The following is a 19,943-nucleotide window of genomic DNA, read 5'->3' on the forward strand; positions in this document are numbered from 1 at the left end:
GAAGTTTCCAGAGATAAGGTAAACAGTTTCAGTAGAGGCTTGCACAAGGCTTCCGCTGAAGATCGTTAAGCAGTGAGCTTTCGTTTACAGTGGGTCAAAATATTAGATTCGACTTAGATACCGCATAAGAGTATGGCTGTTCGGAATGAGGTAAAGTTGAATATTTTGTTTGAAAAAACTTGGCGAATAGATCGGCTATTGCCTGATCCGATGTTACCGTAGTAAAAACTTGTTTATCGCTTAGTGCTAACGAAATTATAAAACTGATTCGGATCCTGTGCAAACTGGAACCTACAACGGTTTAAATAATTTTTGTAGCACTGAGCATTAAGCACGGTAAAGTTTAACCGAGCGCTTAAATATTTACAAAGGATGGACTGAGAACCGGTATTTTTAAATTTTATATAGAGTCTGGACTTTACATTTCTTAGGTGTGTCAACTCTTTATTAAACCAAGGAGGCTTAAAGATTGACGGATAGTACATCGGAACACACGAGTCAAAAAATGATTTAATTGCGGTATAAAGCATATTTATCGCATCCGCCATTATGTTGCAGGAGTAAAGATCGGACCAGTTAAAGCCAGCTATAAAATTGTTTAGCCTCCAAAAATTTGCCTTCCGAAAACAGGGAATTCGCTCTGTTGACTTCTCTGAATTTACTTTTAATACCGTACCTACCTCGAAAGTAGGATGATATGGATCTTCAGGTTGAGTAAGATGTCCTACCCTGGACAGAAACACACTTTCAGGATTTGTTACAAAACATAGATCCAACAGTCGACCAAGAGACTTTGGAATATAATTAACTTGCGACAACGATAAGTCGAGCAAGCCGTCAATAAAATCATGTTGTGCTAAAGGGAGAAGGATATTCGATTGTTTTTCTGGGGACCACATTGTGCCAGGTATATTAAAATCACCTAGAACTACCAATTGGTCCCTGTCAGACAGTTTCTTCAAGATGGACAGGACAGCAGACATATGATTCTGATATTCTGGGAATTCAGAAGATGGCGGAATATACGAGCACGTAATATAAACTGATCTGTCGGAAAAAGACAGCTTTACGCATAAGAATTCCGAGTTACGGGAATCGTCAAAAAATAGCTCCTCCGACGCGAGGGTAGATCTAACCGCAAATAAGACTCCACCAACCCGTCTGCAGAAAGGGTCATACCTATATATAGTGTACATACCTGGGAAGACTTCGGAGTTAGTCTCCGTGAACACTATTATATGAGATGCAAATGAAAGACTATCACAATACAATTTGGTTAATTTGCTACGCAAGCCTCTAATTTTGATAGGAGATAGTAAGATTCGTTGTTAGTTTTTTGAAGAGTAAGAAGATGAAGAGGCGGATGGTGCAGTGGTCTGGCCACGTGAGGGAAGTTTAATTCCCACGGGCCCCTTTTTCCTATTTTTGATCTTAGCTTCGAACTCTTTTACCACCATACTATCCGGTCAAAAATCACCCGAACATATGGTCGAAAACAGCTCGTTTGGGACAGTTATCTTGAAAGATTATATGTCCCTAGCGTAAGAGAAGTGAAATTTTTCCACTTTTATATTATCGGCTTTTGTTTTGTCTTGTATATAAGACAATACATCAGACGATGTTTGATCAGGGAAAGCCGAGAAACGAAAATTTGTTTCTTTAGTGGAACCACCGCGAGTGGGTTTGGCCAGTGCAGATTGCATTTCTAAAGTGCCAACTTGTGCCGGTAGTCCGGACTCAATGTTCCCTTGTGGTGGTAAACCAATCGAGACAGGTGGAATCACTGGTTGAGAAACCAGTGCAGAAAATTCGGAATTTTTAGCAATCTCAGGGTCGTCTCCCTCCACAGCGGATTGATCGGATTGCTCCGAATCTTTTTTAGCTGCCGATCTTAGCAACACACGCGGATTTTCTGCGATTGACAGCTGATCGGTTGTGGAGTCCTGTTGATCATTTGCTCGTGGTTGCGGGGCCTTAGGCAGCCTACCACCAGTGGCTTTTTGGTGCTTTGGAGATTCATCTAATAGCTTAAGGCCATAAAACTGTGAATCAAGCGCGGAAAGAAGATCATCGGCTCGACAAAAAGTATCTCTAGCTATGCCAAAACTGTTGATCAGTTCTTTCGAGCCACCTTTAGTTTGGCACATAAACGATTTCATCTCGTTCGCAACCACAAGGCAAGCATCACAACAGTAATTTAGATTTTTACCCTTTGCTAGGTCATCAGTTGTACGGCCATTAAAACCAGCGCACTTAGTATGCACCATTCTATCACATAGCCAACAAGTAATTTTTGGCTGCTCAGGGTTAATACCCTGGCAACAATTTTTATAAAAGCAGACAACATTTACGGTTTCCATGTTTATCTAAAATCAGATCACTGTGCACAAAAACACAAGATCAAAACATTTAAGCGAGCTGTTAAAAGAACCTCACGAGCGCATTCTGCACGCTGAGAAATTTAGATTTAGAGATAGAGATATAGTGAGAGCGAAAAAGGCAGTCTATGTGCATGCAAAAAACAACACCAAACAGCACTGCGAACGACGCACAAAAGGGAGAGTAAACAAAACACAAAGACGAAAGATGCAAAATACTTTGTATATTTGTTTAAGCTACTGCACAAATCACAAAGAAACACTCGCGAGGCGAACGGGTCCTTAATAATTATGTTTAAAATATATGATAATTAAAGAAGATTATTAAAAACCACGGCTGGTTTGACAAACACAACAACAAAAAAATCGGGGCGCAAAAAAAAACAACCGTTCGCTTTGAAAGCTGATAGATGATACATCTGAAAATCATCGGCCTGCTCAACAGAAAAAGCGATGATATTTGAAAGAAATTTATTTATATTTTATTTCTTGCTGACTGCTAACCCGACGCTCTCAGTCGCCGAGCGCATAGGCATCGTAAAAAACGGAACATTAGACAAAATAGACAAAATATGTTTGTTAGCATAGGGACGGGGACAAGTAATAGGAAAATTACAATAAAAGAACAAAATGGACTAAAGGATTCCGTTTCTAAAAGGCACATGCACGTGCCCCCCCGTTTGAAGCGTGGCTTTAAACAGAATTCCTAAGGTGTAGCATACACAGCTTTTTTACTTTCCTCTTCGTCAATCCTGTCGGTTTCCTCAGCACACCATCTCGACTCCATCTCTTCATAATGTGGACTGCGGTTGTAACTGCTAATGCTGTTGTCATCCTCATCTTTCGCCAGCAGGGCGGACTGCTCCCCCTTTTTTCATTTGTCCAACGTCTCGGCGAAAAAGTGTGCCAGCAGCAAAGTCTACAGGCCGTACAGGTTTGACATGGCAAAGAACTGGATCGTAGAATCCTCGATCAATAGATCTCAGGCCCATAAAGAGGAGCCATGAATCCACCGGGCATACGTCCGCCTTCTCCTTCATCACTAGCTGCTCTCCACCTCCGGCCATTTCTGAAGAAACGTATCCACCGGAGGCAGTTTGGTTTGCCGGCATCTGGTGCGGATACTGGTGCTTCGGATCCTGATGGGCATGTGGTGTTGATGCGGTTGGGGCTGCTGCTGGAAGGGTTATTACTGCATAGCCTGTCCTGAGATCGCCGCTAGCTTTTCAGAAGGCTCCAAAGTTGTAGGTGCGAGAAAGGGTACAAGAGAGAGAGAGAGAGAGAGAGAGAGAGAGAGAGAGAGAGAGAGAGAGAGAGAGAGAGAGAGAGAGAGAGAGAGAGAAAGAGAGAGAGAGAGAGAGAGCGAGCGAGAGAGGGGAGCTTAGATAACAAAAGGTAATCGCAAATCTGTGATGCCTTACAGCTAAATTGTGTCTCCAAAGTTGGCATCAAATAAACAAATAAATTAAGGAATTTCTGGCATAATTTAAATTATAGGCCAATGTAAAAAAAATATTCTCTCTTCAAAAATGAGTTGGGAATAAGTGATTAAACAGCGGTGAAGAAGAATACACTGATGATTTATCGTTTAAAATGCGGTTAAAAAGGGCAGATTTTGCAATCTTTCAGCAGTGTATATGCGAATGTTTTCATAGCGATGACTGCCTGGGTCATGCCAATGTAAAAATCATTGCTAATTTCCATACAGATTGTGCGGTGTTTGGGCGCTGGTCATTGTAACGAAATAAATTGATGGAAGGCAAGGGAACCTGTACTGGCGGGTGCACGCTTTTCATGGCGTTGGGTGTGGTGCTCTTGCTTGTACAGATACCTTTTTGCTACAGACTAGCGTACAAACGAATATATGAGATAGTATACACAATTGGAGGAAGCCAATTAATATATTCGGAAGACGAAAGTTCTAGAAGAGGAGGAAAAGCATGAGAATTGGCGCTGCTTAGCTATGGCTGTGCCAGGCGATTTTTTCAAATTAAATTTCCGCCTTGAAAGCAAACTCAAAACTTAAACAGCGCACCGTTTTGTGGCCAGAAAAACTCACTCTTATAATAATATAATTTACAACAAAACGAACTTTTCTCGACTTGACTTTACGACGATTTTATTAGAAAATGAATAACAAGCTAAAATCACGATCAGCTGAAAGTCACTCTATTTACGATAAAGAAATTATCCCAAAACTTTCCGGGAGCTGCTGATAAAGGTTGCATCTCGTCTAGTATATTCCAGATGCTTAATACTGCATTTAATATGACCCCAAATAAGAATTCAAAAGCTAAGAGCAAGCTTCCTAAAGTTTGTCAATCAGGAGCTTTCGAACAATACAGTTTCAGTCGCCACTGCATGATCGCGATGCATCGCTCTTAGGCTGACGACAGATTGCGCTCGAGAAGCGAAGCGAAGCGGGAAGATGGTATAGTGAGAGCTTTGCGAGAAACGAGCTAAATTGCTCTCTTTTTTCTATTAATGTGAACGTGGTGGATTTGGACGAGGAATTTTGTGCAAGTGCAACTATTAACTTTCCGGTAAAAAAAAAAACTGGCGTTTGCCCCCTTAACTGCAATAGAAATGAAAAAGGCGAATTCAATAATGTATACCATGACTTACGAAACCAGTTGAGTTGAAGCGATAAAGGGGTTGCAAACTTTCCTCTCGCTTTGCTCTCGCTATATTATATCACCTTAGCGGTGATTCATCGGCGGACGGAACTGTAGGGTATTTTGTAAAATTTGCATGAACATACGTGTGCAAGTTATCCAACCCAAACAAATTTCAATTCTTAATCTCGTCGGCATTTCCTTTGTCTTTGTTTTTGTCATTGCCTTTGCCAGCGCTTAGCTACCCGCTAAATTAAACAACCCAAACTTAACGTAAACACAGCTTCCGCTTGGAGACCAAACCACGGCCAACTTATTGCGCTTCAATCAAAAACTGCATCGATCAGCATAATTGAATTTCACAATGCAGTGGAATAATTTCAGCATAAAGCTTTTATCGAAAGTTCTGAAAGTTTCAAAGAAAAGCTTCTGGCCGAGGTTGATTGGATTAGGACTCAGAATTTGAAGATCAGTCTGATTCGGGAGGATTAAAAAAACGGTTTACAAATGTATCGATAGATAAGAATATTATGTGTCTTGTAATAAGGTGATAAGTTGAAAAGTTTAACATGAATAAAGATACTAAAAAATAAAAAATAATTTTTTTAAATAATTTATACCGCTAAAAGTTAATTGGCGCCCAGCGTGGGGCGGTGTACTTAAAAGTTCTAAATAAATATTAACGAAAATAAGTTAATACAAAACGGAACTCTCGACGCCAACAACACATATTTTTGGTGGAAAAATTAAAACATCCAGAACAATCCAACGACACCTAACTACTGTGACAGTGATCGTGATAAACTTAATTGGAAATCAATAAATGCAATAATCCAATTAAGAATTTTATATAAAAGGTGGACTGAATACTTAACACTAATTACGAGAACAAAATAATAATAAAAAATCAGAACTCAACTACAAACCCAAATAAAACCAAACAAATTAAAAAAAAAAAAACGTAAAAAAATCAACACCAAGAAGGAAGGAAGAGCTGAGGGCAACCCCTCGCCACATCTAGATACAAAATTTAAGGAAGACCCCAATAAATAATAATCAACCAATTGAAGGAAGACTCCAAAATAATTAAGACAAACCTATTAAAGGAAGACCCCAACAGAAGATAATCAGAACAACTACATTGAAGGAAGAACTCCCACGGAAAGTATCGTGAGCAGATAAAAAATAACACTAAGCCTTTAAATAGAATCTAAAAAGTTAAGATCAAGATACCGAGAGCATTACAAGCTTTAAAATTAAACATTACAATATAAATTTTAAAACAATCTGAAAGGTCTGATAAATAGTTTTGAAAATTTAAAATTAACAATGGCAACCGGAGGTTCAGTACCAACTCTTTCTGCGGGCGAGAAATCCAGCGCCAGTAATCTGCCAATGGAATTAATAAAAAGATTAATAAATGTACAGTTGAGTGAAGTGACCAGAAAAATTGAAGGGATAGAAGGGCAGTTAACAGCTAACAGAAATGAAGTGGAAGACTATAAGATCAGATAAGATCAGAATTAAGCATTCTTAGACAGGGACGTATGACCATTACAGAATTTTACAACGAAGTAAACAAGAAAATGACTTTACTCATAAATAAAACTATAATGACTTATGGAAAGGACAATGTTATAACCAAGGAAACAAATTAAACAATTAGAAGCAATGCTCTTAGAATTTTTATTTCTGGATTAAACGGTTCAATCTTAGAAACACTCTTCTCTCTTAACCCACTAGACGTGCCAAATGCTTTGGCAAAGTGTCAGGAACTAGAGTCTAACAACTTTAGAGCTCAATTTGCAAATAGGTATAATAGATTTAGGAATAAAAATAAAAATCAAGGAAACAAAATATTACCCCAAATAGAATAAATAATAATTGGCCGTAAAACGAGAACTTGGGAACGAATAACAATTGGAATTTTAATAATAATTCAAAAGTTCAACCACCACCAGAACCTATGGAAGTAGCCAGCTCCGTATAAAAATTATAATCGTCCTAGGACGAATTATTATAACAACCGACACAATAACAACTATTGTTAAATATTATAATTTGATAAATTTATTTGGGGAACAACATTTATTTTATGAAATTGAGGGTTTAGAATCTGATCTATTAATTGGATTAGATATCGAGAAAGGAATCATGGAGTATAAGGGAAATAAAGAGAAACTCGAATATTTTGACGAGAATAAAAAAGATTTGTGTTTAATTGAGGAAAAAAATATTCTTCCATTGAAGGAATATATTATTAAAAAATACTTTGATGAGCAAAAGGTATTTAAAACCGAAACGGTTATTGCTGAAGGCAGTTTATATAGTTCGGGATCTGAAAATCCTGAGAACGCTGACGTTGAATTATCCGCCATTAATAAAACTAATAGTTCGGGATCTGAAAATCCTGAGCACGCCAGCGTAGATATATCAGTTTGGGATCGAAAAATCCTGAACAAGCCGACGATGTTAATTCCGTCATTTTTAAATTAAATAGTTTAGGATCCACAAATCCTGAGCACGCCGTCGTTGAGTTTTCCGACAAAGAAAAAATTCATAACCTAAATACAATTTCAAATCAAATAAAAGATCTCGAAAATAAAGTTATGAATAAAATTGAAAAGGAGCATTCTAAAATAAATAAGCAAATTCCTTTTCGTACCGATATTCGAGGAGAAATAAATACTGACAATGACAGGGCAATTTATAGCAAACAATATCCTTATGCTATGTCGGTCTCAGATTTCGTTAATAATGAAATCGATAGAATGCTAAAAGAACAAATTATAAGACCAAGCCCTTGCAATTCACCAGTCTTAGTAGTGTCCAAAAAAGGTCAAAACGAAGATTGGTTCCCAAAACATCGACTAGTTATTGACTATAAAAAATTAAACGAACGATTAAATACCCGACAGATACCCGATGCACGATCCGTCTGTAATATTATCTAACTTAGGGAAGTCAAAATATTTCTCAACAATTCATCTGAAATCAGGATTCCACCAAATTTTAATGAAAAATTCAGATATTGAAAAAACCGCTTTCTCTATAAATAACGGAAAATTCGAATTCTTACGTATGCCATTTGGGTTAACAAACGCCCCTAGAATATTTCAAAGAGCAATGGATGACATATTGGGAGAACAAGTCGGAAAAACTTGTCATGTTTATATGGATGTTATAATAATCTTTTCTAATACAATTGAACCACATTACACTGATTTAATTCAAATAATTAATATTTTACAAAAAGCACATATGAAAATTTCTCTAGAAAAATCTAATTCTTTAAATTAGAGACAGCATTTCTTGGTTATATTGTTTCTCACAATGTAATTAAAACAGATCCTGAGAAAATTTCCACAATTATGAAGTATCCGATTCCACAAAACATTAGAGAGCTTCGAAGTTTTCTAGGCCTCACCGGCTACTACCGTAAATTTGTCCAAAATTATGCAAAAACTGCCAAACCTCTAAACAAATACTTAGGAGGAAATAATGGAAAAATTTCTAGGAGAATGTCTACAAAAATTACAATACAGTTAGATGACCCAGCTGTTAAAACTTTTAACGAACTTAAAGATAATTTAATAGCACAAGTGGAATTAGTTTAACCTGATTATAACAAAAAATTCACTTTAACGACAGGCGCATCAGATATAGCTACCGGAGCAGTTTTATCACAGGATAATAAACCAATTACTTTCATATCCAAAACATTAAATAAAACCGAACAACTTTATGCCACAAATAAAAAGGAATTGTTGGCAATAGTTTGGGCTCTTAAAAATCTCAGGAATTACTTATATGGTGTTGTTGGTATAGAAATACAAACAGACCACCAATCTTTATCATTCACAATCTCAGATAAAAACCCGAACGTGGAAATTAAAAGATGGTACTCTTTCATAGAAAGTTTCACCCCGAAAATAATATATAAACCCGGAACAACTAATGTCGTAGCCGACGCATTATCTCGAATAAAAATAAATAATATCACTAACAGCAATATAGAACAATCAAGCTCAGATCAAATACCACAGCATTCTGCCGAAAGTAGGTTTGAAAATGTAATAAAAGAGACCCGAAAACCGTTAATTCAGTTTCAACAACAACTGTTATTAACAAAGGGGAGGTATACAATACATGAGTCATTGAATGTTTTTGATAAGACACGACATATACTAGATATATATACAGAAATACTAAGGGAGTATCTAAAACCGAACATAACGGTAGGAATTCATTGCACTTTAGAAGATCTTTATCATATTCAATTACCATTAACAAATAACTTTACCAACAAATTTCTTATACTAAATATACTAAAATATTTCTACAAGACGTGGAAAATAATGAAGATAAAGCTATTATAATAGAAGAGACACATAGTCGAGCTCATAGAGGTTTAGATGAAAATTACAAACAAATCAATAGATTATATTGTTGGCCAAATTTATTTATCAAATTAAAAGAATACATAAAAAATTGTACAATTTGCAACGAAAATAAATACAACAGGCATCCTCTTAAAATTCATATTGGGGAAGCCCCAATATTCCAACTAAAGAAGGAGAGAATTTACACATCGATAATGGAACTCTCCAACAATTTTCCCACGCCAAAGTAATTATGACTGATAATGAACCGAGCTTTACCTCTGTCCAATTTAAATCCTTTGCACAACATTAAGTTTTAACAAATAGCATATTTTTTTTATTTTATTAAATTACAGAAAATGCATTTTTTATTACTTCTAATACCATTCGTAATGATAACCACGAATTCTTCCTGTTCAAGGACAAAAAGGATGTCCTTACCTATGAGTATGCCGACTTTTTCCACGTAACTAACTTTTTTATAAAGAAATAATCAATCTAGAATCAGGATATGTTAGAAAGGATACAAATATTCGGACAAAATGGGAAATTACTTAAGAAATACAGATACTGGAATTAATTCCGTCACAATTGATACCAACTAGATCAAAAAGGGGAATAAATGAGTTAGGCACTGTTTGGAAATGGTTAGCTGGAACTCCGGATCATGATGATTTCATTAAAATACAGAATAAAATAAATGATTTAATTGAAAACAATAACCAACAATTTATTATTAATTCCAAATTGTTTAAAGAGATAAAATCACTTTCCGATCACTTTAAAATCATTTTTGTTGATCAAGAATTGCCGTTACGAAAACATCGTTTACGTTTATTAACATTTGACTTACAAAACCTTATTGATACTATCACACTAGCCAAAATTGATTTATTCAACACACAAATTTTAAATAATGAAGACATTAAAGAAATATTAGATCACGAACAACAACCTGTAATTATTGCAGACTTAATGGACATCTCCATATTCAAAATTGTATTGCATAAAGAACTCTTAATTATTTATATAAAATAGCCCGTTATAACAAACAGATGCGAAATTTACTATGCCAGATCCATTTCACATAATGATGGAAAATTACTAATAAGTAATCAGGTCGCAAAATGCGAAAATAACTTTTATGAAATATCTAATTTTAAGAACGAACTTTTTAACAACTTTTGTATTATAAGTAAGGATAAGACTTGTTTTACCCGTTTACTAAATGGAGAAAAATCAATTTGCACTAAAATTCTAGAAAAAAATAAGAATATAGATATCATTCAAGAAGGTGCCATTCTAATAAATGGAAATAATATTGTGAACGATTCTCATTTAAACGGGTCATATTTAATAACATTTAACAGCACAACTACAATAAATAATATTTCATACACCAACTCAGAAAACAAAATACTTGAGTACATTACTACCAACCATTTTATAAACCTGGAAATATCAGAATATAAAAATCCAACAATTCAGAACTTTCTCTTGACAACATTAATATTTTAAACCCATTTATTGAAATTTACAATTGGAAAATTTCCATTTCATTTATATTATTAATTTTAATCATTTTATATTTCCTTACTATATTAATATTAAAATTCAGATATTATATATTTGTAACCAAACAAAAATGGCCAGAACTAGAAAAACCAAATAATGAAGTTGAATTTTTAACAGAATTAAATGGGCGTTTAACCGAAATTAATAATGAAGCGGGACGCGAGTTATCCAACCCATGAACATAGCACCCTTCCACAGTTTATAAACAAATTTCAATTCTCAATCTCGTCGGCATTTCCTTTGTCTTTGTTTTGTCATTGCCTTTGACAGACCAAACCACGACCAACTTATTGCGCTTCAATCAAAGACTGCATCGATCAGCATAATTGAATTTCACAATGCAGTGGAATAATTTCAGCATAACGCTTTTATCGAAAGTTCTGAAAGTTTCAAAGAAAAGCTTCTGGACGAGGTTGATTGGATTAGGACTCAGAATTTGAAGATCAGTCTGATTCGGGAGGATTAAAAGAACGGTTTACAAATATCGATAGATAAGAATAAATGTCTTGTAATAAAATGATAAGATGAAAAGTTTAACATCAATAAAGATATTAAAAAAAAAAAATTAATTTTTTAAATAATTTATACCGCAAAAAGTTAATTTGCACACATACAGTGGTCAGCTGTCACTGTATGCGTACAAGAGAGCTGCTGGCTCTGGAGCACTTCGCTCTGTGGCTTTTGAACGAAAATTCACGAGAGCCTAGAGCCAGAGCTAAATCTTAATCTTCTAGCTCTTTTAGTTTCTGACTTCTCGACGTTCATACGGACGGACAGACAGACAGGAACAGATCGACTCGGCTATTGATCCTGATCAAGATTATATATATTTGCTTTCTTCTGCCTGTGAGATACTACGAATCTCTAGTATACCCTAGTATACCCTTATACACTCGTTGAATAACGGGTTCAAAATTAAAATAAAGCATTCACGATCTGAGTAACACGAATTCAACAACCAATGTTTATACTCTTTTCTAACAGCACTGGCACTGTGCGACTGGTCTCAATTACAACAAAAGCGGAGAAATTTAGCTCGGCGACACTGCTCTCCTCGGGAATCATCCTCTTATTTTTCAAAGATGTCCGAGATCGGAGGTCTGGAGGTTAATCAACTATTGGACCAGCTTACTAACATTTCTTCGGGATATCCATGTGACGTAAAACCTCTAATACTTGCAGCTAGTGCCAATATGTTTTGTCAATATATGTGTTCAGTTCGGTTCAATTACTCCGATAAGGGATTTCAAAAAATAATAGAATACTTTGATGAAATCTTCTGGGAAATCAATCAAGGTTATTCTTTTGATTACATACCTTGGCTGGTACCATTTTATTGTAATCATATAAGTAGAATAGTGCACTGGTCAGCTAGTATACGTAAATTTATTTTAGAGAGAATTGTGAATCATCGAGAATCAAATATTAATATAAATGAACCTGACAAAGATTTTACTGATGCTCTGCTTAAAAGTCTAAAAGAAGACAAGAATGTTTCCCGTAATACAATCATTTTCATGCTAGAAGATTTTATTGGGGGACACTCAGCAGTTGGAAATTTGGTAATGTTGGCACTGGCATATATAGCCAAAAATCCAACGATTGCGTTACACATCAGGAATGAGGTTGACACAGTTTCTGCTAAGGGTATAAGAAGAATTTGCCTTTATGATATGAACGTAATGCCATATACGATGGCATCCATTTCAGAGGTTTTGCGATACTCTTCGTCCCCCATTGTTCCTCATGTAGCAATGGAAGACACAGTGATAAAAGGATTTGGCGTTAGAAAGGGTACAATCGTTTTTATAAATAATTATGTTTTAAATATGAGCGAAAGCTTTTGGAATCATCCTGAACAATTTGATCCTGAGCGGTTTTTGGAAAATAATTTTACAAATAACAAAGAAAGTGGTCTGAAATGTGATGACAATAAAAGGACAGAGTTCATTAGAAAAAACGACAATGATGGCAGTACGAAAAGCAAAAAATATGGTAAACAGAATTTGAATAATAAACTGCTCAAAAAGAGTATTCCTCAATTTTTACCTTTCAGTGTTGGTAAACGTACATGCATAGGGCAAAGTCTTGTTAGAGGATTTGGATTTCTTTTACTTGCAAACATCATACAAAATTATAACGTTAACAGTGCGGACTTTTCAAAAATAAAGTTAGAAAAATCCAGCATTGCCTTGCCAAAAAAATGCTTTAAGCTTTCATTGCGGCCAAGAACATAAGTTTTTTTTATTCCTAAAGGTGTACTTAAGGTGTAAGGTATATTCCTTAAGGTGTACTATTGCTTTTAAATTTATTTACTCTATTAGCACTTTCGAATACATGTTTTTTATAAGCCCCAATAAACATTTTACATTTCAATTATTCTTTTATTTCGGTATTCTTATATACCCGTTACTCGTAGAGTAAAAGGTATGACACAGAATGCGTACATTAATAAATAAGTATAAACATAGATATAAGAGAGAATAAAGAAGTCACATAACGCCGAATGCGCACATTAATAAACAAGTATTAATAGACATATAAGATAGAATAAAGAAGACACATAAAATAAACCATGAAGTAAACAGAAGGAAAACATTTGAATTTAAACAAACCATGCGCGAGTTATGGATGGGACGTAGCTCCACGTGGACAGTTGGTTAAATTATATGTTTTAATTCCGAACACAGATTAGGTAACAAATGAATATGACTTCTTATTTTATTTGAAAATTACATTTAAGGTGTAGAGTTAATGTTCCGGTTTTAAGTGTGTCACTTCGTACCATCAAAATGCAAGTGACAATGCGTCGCAAAAACTTCTTTTGCCTAACCCCGAAACTGCGCTAGGCATCGGCTACAACGCCTCGCTATAACGGTCCTTTCAAAACTACAAATGTAAACTGACCCATCAACGCACAATTAGAGGCTGATGCAAGATTATCGTTATGGTGAAATCTATTCCTAGAATGTTTGAGACCATGTATGCTCAAAGTGTGTGTGTAACATGTGTATGAGCTTATTTTATAATGTGTGTTTATTCGTGTATGTGGACTACTGAGTTGTTGTTGTTGTGGCCCTTGTCTTGTGGCCCTTGATGCCGTTGTCATTCAGCGGAATCTGGACGGTTTCAGGGGAGTTGTGAATGTGTAGTGGTAACTCGCGCGCCTAGCAAGGGCAGGTCACGCTGACCAAAAGTGCGTCTGGCACACTAATGTGGTCAAAATTAGTCGGGATATGCGGGCACAACACAACTCGCCAAACCGCTATATAATGCGGCCCCAGCCAACCAAATGTCACTTGAGTCCAAACGGCGATCGGCAACGGTAAAATTCGCAGAGCTAGCGGAGAGGACTCAATAGGAGGGGGTAACTAACTATCGTAGCCTTTACTTATCACCAGTAACGCTCCTAGTATTCTCTCTTTAGTAGACCTCATCGGCCTCTCAAACTTTTCTCACTTTGGTAGACCTGATCGGCCTCTCACACCATTCTTACTTCGGTAGTCCTGACCGGCCTCTCAAACCATTCTCACTTTCTGAGACATGATCGGCCTCAAACCATTTTCCTCATAGCCATCAGGAAAAATAAACAAAGATGTTGAAAAATAAACAGAAGATAATATAGTTGAACTATTTAAGTGTTAATATAATAGCCCGCCCAAAAATCACTAAAATGGCCTAACTTACGCTGCGTCTATCTAATAACAAACAACAAATACCAAATATAGTATACCATTTTACTCTACGAGTAACGCGTATAAAAGGTAAGTATCCGAATTTGAATAAGGATAAATAATATAATCTTTATAAACGAATATATTTTAGAAATTGTAATGTTATTAATGAAGTGGAATTCACAAATTTGAATCTAATTACAGTTTTGCTGATAAGAATACTTATATTTTTAATAAAAAATGTATTCATTGTATTCAAAAACTTACCGCAGCAGGCCTGAAAACTTAGAAACGATTAAAAATTGCAAGTTATTAAATTGGTGATTTGTACACCAATGGAAATCTCGATTTAGTTCAGTTTTTCCAAAGGCTTCAAAAGCAGGCCGGAAAAACAAAATCAATCAAGTTGGAATGGCACCGTGGAAAAATATCTTTAAAAATATTTCAATAGATACTTTCAAAAATATGGCCAATAAAAAGCGTGGCCAAGGGGCAAAAATATTATTATTGAAAAAATATGTAAAAGTAAAAAATAAATCTAAAATCCTTTAGATTTTTTTCTGGAGCATAGCTCCGTTTATTTTTATCGTGAAGCTCGTATCAGTTGTAAAACTCAACCCTCTTAAAGCTAATACAATATTCCTCTTAACCTATAAAGTGCGCCTTCGCTGCCTGGTGAAGCCGGCAGATAAGCGGCTCTTATAAATTATATTATATATTTATGTTAATAGAGTTGAGAGAGAATGCTATGTGCGCACATTATGTACTTAGCGGCATTTGGTTAGCGTGGGAATGCTGACCATGCACTTATGCAGTGTGCTTCATAAGTGGGCGATCATATAACACTTCCACTTGAACTTTATTGTTTATTCTAGCACTGCCAATGCGTATGCGTATTCTGAGCACATTGTAATCTATGTATATATATATTCGAAATATATATGTACGCATACCACATCTCCCTCCTTTTAAAAAATAATTATTTTGTTGTTTTTTTTTTTATATATATATATTTTTTGTTTTTGACATTTTAAATTGTATTTTTCCATTATTATAATGCTTTTTGTATTAAATCATGACGTCATTTATGAATAAAAAACTTTTAATCGATCTTTATGTAATATTTGTTTTTAATTTTTATTGTTTGATATTGTTATGTTGTCTCTTTCTTCTATATTTTCTACCTTATAGGGTCCCGTATATTTAAAATCTAATTTACTACTACTACTACTACTACTACTACTACTACTTCATTTCTTAATAGAACTTTATATCCTACTGTTTTTTCTATATTTTTATTTGTAAATCATAATTTTCCTTATTTTTTTAATGCTTTTCAAGCATAGTTCTAGCTCTTTTATATGCTACTTCTAATCTATATTTACTTTCCTTAGCATAATCATCTATATTGTATATTGGTTCTATGCTAGTTATATTAGTGAAATTTTTGGGTAAATTATTTGTTCTACCAAAAACAAGTTCATATGGACAATAAAAGGGGTTCTATTAAAACAATAGACGAAATAATGAATCCATACATCCCAATCAGTTTTATCAACCGATATGTAAGATCGTATGTATTCATTTGGAGTTCTATGACTTCTTTAAACTACACCTACTGTTTGATGGTGAGCGGTAGACGTTATATTTTTAATTTTTAGATATTTGAAAAGATCTGTAATGATTGAATTCTTATATTATGTACCCCATGTCCGTAATGAACGTCTTCATTGGACCATAAGTAAGAATAAAAGATTAGAAAATTGCTTTAGCGACTGCTGTTGCGCATTTGTTTGGTATGGGAATCGCAACTAAATATTTAGTTAAGTCACAAATCAGAGTGACTGCATATTCGTTGCCATTTTCCGACTTTGGTACCACTATCACTCTGTCGAATTGGGTCAAATGCAAATGCACATGATCAAATGCAATATATTAATACTTAGATTGATTAAATGTACATGAGCTTTATTGCCGTGCATCTGAGGCTTTTTTCGAGTTTCCCGAATTATTTTGGGTTACTCTCACACTAGCATTATCATTGTTATTGTTATTATTTCAATTCTGATTGTTTCGGCTTCCTCTCTTTGAGTTGCCACGGCATCTATAATTGTTACCATTCTTTTGGATACCGTTATCGCCGTAATTGTTATTATTGTTATTGTATCGACTATTGTAATGGCCATTGCCTCTGCCGCGACCATTACCTTGGCCTCTAGAGTTAGAGTAACCTCTCTTACATTAAATGATTCACATTTCCGGTTACTCTGGTGCTAGTTTTTATGCACCTATGGCATCATCCATAGTTGTGCACGTACCTGCTTCTAGCACAGTTTTCACACTTTCGTGTTTGGTCTTTTTGATCATAACATCGATGGCTTGCTCACTTTGTAAACCTTCATCGATATACGAGGCTTCTAAGAGCTCACGTAAATTATCAACTTCGGTTGTGAACTGTGTAGCTGTTTTGCCTTTTTGTTTGTTGTACAGTGGATAATTTTGCCTTGATGTTTTGGGATGTCTCCCCAACAATTGAAGTGTGCAGTTTGTTAATTATTGCTTCAATTGTAGATTCGCTCAGTACCAGGTTTAGAGTAGTGCCAATCAATTTTGATTTTATTACTTGGACTGCAATGTCCTTAAATTATCCTTTTGCAAGGTCTGCTAATTTGATGACCACAATAAACCTCTGAAGATGGATCTTTTGTCCATCAAACTCCGGTACTGCGCTCCACACTTCCCTTATGTAGACCCTAATGGCGGCTGAATTGTCTGTCATTTTGCTTAATTTTATTTTCTGATCTTCTATATTCTTTTAATCTTCTGGCAATTGCAACATTGCTGGTATTGTTAGATCGTTCAAGTCTTCTTCTTTGATTTCTAGTTCAGAGTCAGAATCATTGAGTTATTCTGTTTCTTCTTCACTTAGAGTTAAAGGGGAATTTAGAATTGTTGGTATCGATATGTTTAGATCGAACCTTTCTTTGCTATTTATTACAATAGGTTATTTCTTATTATTATTATTATTAAGTGGGTTTCTGTGTGTACTGCGACCCAGTCTGATCTATTGTACTACCGCTTCATGACTCAAAGATCCCCCTGAAGTCCAATGCACCTTAATTTTATTGGGGTTCAGGGCTGCAATTGTTTCCCGTGGGACTACATACATGCCCAGGAGTCTGTTCCTCCTGATGGAAAGCGCCAAGCAGTCACATATAATATGTGCAGAGCTCTCCTCCTCCATGCAGCACAGGCGACAGGCATAACTGTCTGCAATGCCAATCTTATGCAAATGCCTTCGAAGCGCACGGTGTTTCTCCTGTGTGTCATTAAGGTCTTCAATCTTTTATGGTTATATTCACGGAGGAGAATCTTAGACTGCCTTAGTCCTGGTAGGTGTTCCCAGAAGGACAGACGTTTTTCTTCCTCTTTTGACTTAAGTATGCCCAGTACTCTGTGGTGACCAACATCACAGAATGGTTCGGGCCCAATTAGAGGGTTCTCTGCCCCTTTCCTGGCTAGGTTGTCCGCTAGCTCATTTCCCGGGATGTTGTTGTGTCCCGGGACCCACCTTATTGTGAGTTTGTTGACAGCTCCAAGTTTGTCTAGTGCAGTCCTTACTTCATTTACTAGCTTAGATGTTATCTTAGCTTTGCTGAGCGCCTTTATGGCTGCTTGACTATCAGACAGTATAGCAATGTCCTTGCCACGATAGTTCCTTTGCAGATTAAACTCCGCACAGCGTCCAATAGCATAGATTTCAGCATAGATTTGCAGAGGGATATCCCTTTTTAGGCTTTCAGCATCCTTTCTTGTGAGGTTGCAGTCATTTCCTGCTCCCTCAATTCTAGGTTATTTCTTGTCTAATTAAAAATTTGGACACTGTTGTCCACTGTTTTTTGTCTAGTTTCCCTCTTTGGTCATGTATAAGGGATCTTACCTGATTGAAGGATTCTACCAGAAAGGTTGTATGGTCATTAGCAGTTTGTTTTTGGATTGTTCTATTCTGAGACAAACTTTTATGTGACCTATCAAATTTTTCTTTTATTTTATTTAAGATGGCTGTTAAGTTTTGCCAATCCATAATTCGGATTATACATAATACATAATAGTATTTAAAAAAAATTTTTTTTAGATTTTATTATTATTTTTCTTTCATTAATGAGCTCATTATTTAAAAATTAAATTGTTTCTAGGCTATCGGCCATGCTATTATATCGTTTCTTCAGGCATTTATTGTGGAGTTTATACACTTTTATGAGTGCATGTATGATCATTAGTAAAAATTGCTAACAAGATTATTGTTATATAGCTTAAATTGTTTGACTCTATCTCCACTTTGTTTGTGGCATTTTGCATTTGAAAAAAATGTGGGTTCTGTTTTTGTATCAACTAAGCCCATATTGGGTTTTAAGATCTCTTCAGTATTTTCATAAATTTATTCTTTATATATTTTGTTTGTCACTATTGACATTTACGTTAAACATTTTTCTAATATTTGTATCTTTATTTTTGAATTTTAGGTTTATTATTTCTTTGCTAAAATGTATATGTAAAAAATGTTTGCTTATAATTTTTACATATGTTCCTGCCTGTTGGATGTGTATAGCTTTATAGGCTATATAAATAAAATATTTATCGTAGTGCATTCAACAAAAATTTTGCAATGCAGTGCTATCGAAAAAAAAATTGCGCTCTCGGAAGCGCTGTCGGTTCCCTTTTCCTTACCATACGGTGCTGGTGCTGGCTGCACAAGCTGCTGTTGTTGCTGCTGATACTGCTGCTGCTGTTGGTGGCTAGAGGTGTTCTTGCTGGCTTAACTTGACGCGTTCAGCGGTGCTGGTGCTGTTTGTCGCACAGGCCTCCTTCGGCTGGTTAGTGCCCTTACAATGTTAGCAAGTGTATTTGCAATCATTGTCCCTCGAAGTCCAACGGGCATTGTTCTTTGTAGACTGGTATGCTGGCTTTGGGTGGTGGTGTTACAGTTTTAATTTTTGTATTATTTGTGGTTTTGATGAATGAAAGAGTTTGGCTTTGGTTTTTTTGGTTTCTCATTGCCTTACTCTACTCACTGAGAATTTTGTCTTCCATCCTCCTTTCCAATCCAGTCCAATACAAATTTTGTGTTGATTGTGATTGTAGTCCTTAGGCCCTATGTCCTTAGGCCTTAGGTCCTGGTCCTGTCACGGTCGCCATTTTATAGATAAAATCCTTTAGATGTTTTTCTGGAGCATAACTCCGTTTATTTTTATCGTGAAGCGCGTATCAGTTGTAAAACTCGACTCCCTCTTAAAGCTAATACAATATTCCTCTTAGCCT

The 19,943-nt window shown here is 35.6% G+C and overlaps 1 protein-coding gene across 1 annotated transcript in view; it reads left to right on the top strand.

Moving 5' to 3' along the window:
• The window catches only part of spok (spookier), a gene marked incomplete at its 5' end in the record, with an annotated part of 31,677 nt that extends 18,385 nt beyond the window's left edge, over window positions 1–13,292 (top strand). The window contains one exon of the mRNA NM_001110990.3: window positions 11,935–13,292. Coding sequence (NP_001104460.2) covers window positions 11,935–13,187 — 1,253 coding nt within the window. The 3' untranslated portion in view covers window positions 13,188–13,292. The remainder of the gene's footprint in view (window positions 1–11,934) is intronic.
• Between the last annotated feature and the right edge of the window lie 6,651 nt (window positions 13,293–19,943).

This window comes from Drosophila melanogaster, chromosome 3R, assembly GCF_000001215.4.
Source record: "Drosophila melanogaster chromosome 3R".
In the NCBI taxonomy this organism is placed as follows: Eukaryota; Metazoa; Arthropoda; class Insecta; order Diptera; family Drosophilidae; genus Drosophila; species Drosophila melanogaster.